The sequence below is a fragment of the Arachis ipaensis genome, chromosome B10 (genome assembly GCF_000816755.2).
Source record: "Arachis ipaensis cultivar K30076 chromosome B10, Araip1.1, whole genome shotgun sequence".
Lineage (NCBI taxonomy): Eukaryota > Viridiplantae > Streptophyta > Magnoliopsida > Fabales > Fabaceae > Arachis > Arachis ipaensis.
In genome coordinates, this window is record NC_029794.2 from 751,671 (window position 1) to 756,990 (window position 5,320).

General features: G+C 32.1%; 1 protein-coding gene across 1 annotated transcript; it reads left to right on the plus strand.

Moving 5' to 3' along the window:
* On the plus strand, positions 326-4,032 carry LOC107622457. The gene is made up of 7 exons (XM_016324353.2): positions 326-519; positions 987-1,066; positions 1,593-1,663; positions 2,640-2,698; positions 2,783-2,864; positions 3,136-3,185; positions 3,523-4,032. The coding sequence occupies exons 1-7, from the start codon at positions 406-408 to the stop codon at positions 3,595-3,597; spliced, it is 531 nt and encodes a 176-aa protein (XP_016179839.1). The 5' UTR covers positions 326-405; the 3' UTR covers positions 3,598-4,032.

Consider the following 5,320-nt stretch of genomic DNA (forward strand, 5'->3'; position numbering starts at 1 on the left):
ACGCGTGCTGTTAGGCGAGGGAAATTACCAGTTTGGGGTTTTTGGGGTTTGAGAATTTACCAAGTTGCCACGGGATAATGAGCAACGCGCCCACGCGAAGTTGACGTGTAGATATTCTGCCCCTTCCAAGGTCATGTTCGTAAATTCACCTTACAGATATTTCATAGCCTTTTTTAGGCTTATTACTTTATTAGAGTAGTAGAGTTAAAAAGGTCCAAGGTCAACGATTGTTGCTGCTGGATTTTTATTGGGCTTACTTTAAACTTTTTTGGAAAATTAAACGAAACTAGGCCCAAGTGACAGAAAAGTTTAACAATAAACAAAAAATTAAAACAAAAACACAGAAGAAGAAAGGATCGAAGTGAAAGAGCGGAAGCGTTTTTGTGATCGGAATCGAAGACGAAGATGATGGAAGCGGAAGCAAGTGAAGAACGACGAAGGTCGATAGCAGCACCTTTCATATTCTTCATCATTTTCGCTTTTCATTTCGGATCAAATTGGATCGAACGCCACAAAAAGGTTCTTCTCTCCATTTACGCTAATAATAATGCTTTCGGAGAAATAATTCTCGATTGGAATTTTTTTACGTTTAGCGATGATATATCTCATGCATAGTCCAGCTGAATAAAATGTCGTGCATGCTCTGTTCTGTTGTAAATTAAATAGGAAGAAGAATAACTTAATAGTATTGATATTGTTATGTTTATAGTTCTAGAGGTTATATGTCTCTAAGAATATATGAACTTAAATTTATCAGTTGTCAATCTTGTGCATTGTTGTTATGAAAATATTGTGCTGATTTGGATTATCTTTTAATGGGAACAACTACAATTGAGCTAAGCTCAATTCTATCTAACATGATTTTGAACTTTTCATGAGACATAGTGGACACTATTTTCGAATGCTTATCAGTTAGCATTATTTTCTGTTGGTAAGATATGTTGATTGCAACATTAAATTCCTTTGTTCGTATGCTTTTGCTGCAGAGTCGATCCGAGCAAGAAAAAGAGAACCAGATGCGAGCACAAATAAAACAACTTCTGAGGGAAGCAAGTACACTGTCACAGTAAGTAACTCATGCATTGGCCGTTGTCTCCACTATTGAAAGGAATTGATCATTGATAGAATTGAAATGATATATGTGGTATTTTATATTTGTTGTTTCTTGCATTGAAACATTTTTATTTGGCGCTTTAGGACTCAAGATTGAGTTGCTCAGCCATTCAGACTTGCTATTATATGATTGAAAGTGAAACTTTATTTATACTTGGTTTCTTTTCTTATGTGCTTGCTTAGTTTATGGCCATTGTAAGTGGAAGGGTAAATCTATCGTTTTGCCAGTATGTTCTCTGTGCCCTATGTTATAGATATTTTCGCTTTAAAAGTGAATGTTATAATAAGAATATTGAAACAAAATATATTGAAGTGGACAAGGGCCAATATGATAAAGAAATGTCTATATCATTGGCAACTGCCATAGATATTTCATTGCAACATCAGAAATTCATTGATCTAAATCTAATATAGGCTTAATTTCATATGTGTTCTTTTGTGATAGAATGTGTACATGAACCCATTGTTTGTCCTCTCAGGCCAGCCACCTTTGCCCAGGCAGCAAAACTCAGAAGACAAGCAGCTGCTAAAGAGAGAGAACTTGCTAAGTGTGAGTTATATCTTGCTGCAATTCATTTTTGATGTTGTATTTTATGCAGATGTAGATTGAGTGATTGACACAATGAAGAGCTATAATGTTAAATCTTTGAACTTCTACATCGAAATAAAGAAAATTATAGTTCTAAATATGTTCTTAAATTTTGGAAGCAACAAGTAGTAACTGAAAATGAGAAGGCTGTATGCTGTAATTATTCAAGTTGTTCAATTTAAACAATATGTTGCTGAAAAATTGAAACAAGGTCATCTAAATAAATATACACTTTTTCATATATAAAATAAAAGGTATGATTTTAAACTCATTAAATGTGTACTCTTTTGTATTACAGTATTTTTATAATAGATGCTAAGGAGTTAAAGATAATTTTTATATCCTTTCCATTTTTATATCAACTTCTTTTTTCTCTGTTGTTTCATATCTTTTTGCTGGATTTTCTGTGTTTTGGGAGGATTTTCTTTGCCCTTTCATGATGTATGATGTATGTCGCATAGCACAACAGAAGAAAGGGAACAATAAGAATTTTTTGAGTGATTGTGAAAGGAATGCAGGACAGTATAAAAAAGTGGTAAACAAAACTCTAGTTCCAGAATCCCATTTTCAAATTCTAATATTGAAGTACTTTACAATTCTTAGATAAACCACAGCCTGATTGTCGAGCAATCAAGTTATTGTAAAATCCCTGCTAATCCCAACAATTGAAATATCAAACAATTGTCCCCCCTGTAAAATACCTGAAAGTGTGCAATTAATGATATCTTCTCAGTAATGTAGTCACATAATCCGTTATGCATAAAATAGTGGAAATTCTTGTGCATGTATACTGTAAAACTGCCGTAGGTGTTTCCTACTTCATAAATCTAGCATTTATATTCATTTTTCATTTCAACATCTTTACGTATTATTTCGGTGGATAGTTTCTTGTTCATGTAGATTGAAAGATTATAATTTATTTTATATTAATCTGCAGGTCAAAATTTACAGAACAAGGATAATGCATTGTATTCAAAAGTTCTGCTCATCGCAAGGGTATTTTCAAATCAATATTTGTTTTGTAGTTTGTTTATTTTATTTCTGTATGCTGATAAAATACTATCTGGATATGCTGTGTAGGTTTTAACATATTTCGTTCTGCTTATCTGGTTTTGGAGTGTTCCTGTGGCTACCATATCTCAACAACTTGTGCAACCATTTGGTAAATGCAATTACGATTATTGCTTCAAATTTTCTAGGTTATAATATGGCATTATTGCCCATTTGTGTTTTGTTTATAAAAAAAGGAATAAGACCTAGAAGGTTTATTAGCTTTTCATGTGAAAAAATCAAATTCGGCTTTCTTATTTTTCTTGGATTTCTGATATTCTTTCCCAAGGATGTCATAGCTGACAACTTTCCTACCTCATCTTTTATTAATAGCAAAAGTACATAACACTAAGGTTTTGTTTTGTGTTCTGAACTTTTTTCAGGAAGATTATTATCTTGGAGGACTGGTGGGTTTCAAAATGGCAATGTTATTGTAAGTAATTGCGAGTATCTTTCCTTACATGCATATTTCTTCAAATGAAGTGATATTTTAAGGCAATGCAAAGGAGAAAATCGATATCAGCTTTATACTTTGCATTTGCATGGGTTAGGGTACTTCAAAATCCAAATAATTTTGGTACACATTTTGCAGTAATTTTTTACTTTGGGGTATGTTTGATTAAAAGGTTAAAGTGTAGGAGATTTAACTTTACAATTTACCTATTTACGTGGCGTATGATACAATGCAATCGTGTTGTCTACACTATGCATTCTACTAGCAGTTGGTTTCTAAATGTAATTGCCAACTTTCTTTTTAAATATCGTTGCAGATTGGGATTATACCTTGGCTAATAGTATCTACCAGGGTTAGCAAAGTTATTTGTAGACTCGTCTATTTTAAATAGATTTTTGCGATCTTCAACTACAATGCTGGAAAATCACAAGCTCCCTTGACTAGTATCATGGATCTGAAAATGGAAAGAATGAAAAGTTAATAGATTTGTACACCATGACTGGGCTCCCTTTTTCTTTTCTTTTTTTCCAACATTGGATGGTCAGTTGTAAGCAAAGTTATCAAACTCTAAGACTTAACTTGTAAATTCTTTAGTTTCCAAATTCGGTTTATGAGCTTATAGGTTGATTTTTATGATTTCCACTAGTTTAGAAACTTTATTTTGATAACCTTGGCTGTAAGTATTCCATTTCTTTTGCTTTTGAGCAGAGGCCACTGAGTAAGATCCATTCTGCATTTGCATGTTATATGATAGCCATTACCTTGCTGGGTTCTTTTTGTTTCTTCTTGTATCTTAGACCTTATCAAGGAATTTTGTCATTTGATTCATCTTGAATTGCAATTTGCAAAAGCTTCAGTGGCATTCTGTTCTGTTCACTCCAGCCGGATTAGCAATCATTTTACGCAGTTACAAGATGTGTTAAGATGCTGTTATCATATAGAACAGTTTAAAGATACTTTTTCACCAACAGGTTCAGCAATGTCCTTTTGATGCTTAGAGTTTCTTAGAATTTAGCTAATATCTTAAGTGCAGTGTTTGGCTCATATCCCTATGATAAAGTGTTCTTTTGAAGGACTGACTAGTAGATACTTGACAAGCTTATTCCTATAATTTTTAAAAGTGTTTGTCTAACTTATTAAAATGGATTAAAAATTAATATTTAATTTTAAAAATATAAAAATAGATAATTATTAAATATTCAAAATTTGTCGTAAAAAGTAAGTTACACATCAAGTTATAAGCATCATATCATTTACCACTTGACAAATAACAATTGACATCATATGCCACTTGACAAATGACAATTGACATCATATGATTAAACCAGTTTCAATCTATGTGCATATGATAGTCTCTCGGATGTATTTCATATCACTAAACGAAACACTAAATTCAGGTGTGTAATTGAAGTACTATAATCTCTCGGATGTATTTCATATCACTAGTTTAACCATGATAGTTTTTTTTTTCTTTTTACCCAAGATATGAAGACTCGAACTCGCAACTTCTTAGATGAGTATGGGAAAATTATGCCGTTTGAGCTATTACTCATTGGCAATCATGATAGTTTCTATTACAATATGTATATAAAATATAAGATATGGAGATACTATAATTTATAGAAGTGTTTGTGCTTTATAAACTAATAGAATAGTAAATATTCTAGTTAAGTTTTTTAGAAGGATGATTCAAGAATTTGGGACAAATATCTTGATGGAATCATGAAAGGATTCAATCTTGGAGTTGGATAGAATGTTTCTTATTAGAAAGAATTAAATAAATTAAACAAGAGTGGTTCACAATTTCAATGGCTCAATTGGCTATGTGAAAGGGTGTTGGAGTAAGAGGTACTTTAAAGCGAAAAAAATAAAATAAAAATAACATATTAAATAGACTAACTACTATTAATTTAAGAGCAATGCTAGGGCCAGCAACATTTGTGATTGGTAGCCATCAACTAGCCATCAATAATGATTTGATGGTGTGAGATTGGTGTGAGATTTCATCCAATGGCTCACTTTTTTATATACTGGCCAAAATGCAATAAAATTGCTTGCTCCCTAAACTTTTCCTTAATTTATAGTTGTTTAATTTTTTTTATCATGTGTGAGAC

Excerpts from the sequence above, each read along its gene's own strand:
- LOC107622457 (XM_016324353.2), top strand. The coding sequence starts at position 406 with ATGATGGAAGCGGAAGCAAGTGAAGAACGACGAAGGTCGATAGCAGCA. Across the intron at positions 1,067-1,592 it reads GAAGCAAGTACACTGTCACA|GCCAGCCACCTTTGCCCAGG; the intron begins GTAAGTAACTCA and ends TTGTCCTCTCAG. Across the intron at positions 1,664-2,639 it reads AGAGAGAGAACTTGCTAAGT|GTCAAAATTTACAGAACAAG; the intron begins GTGAGTTATATC and ends ATTAATCTGCAG.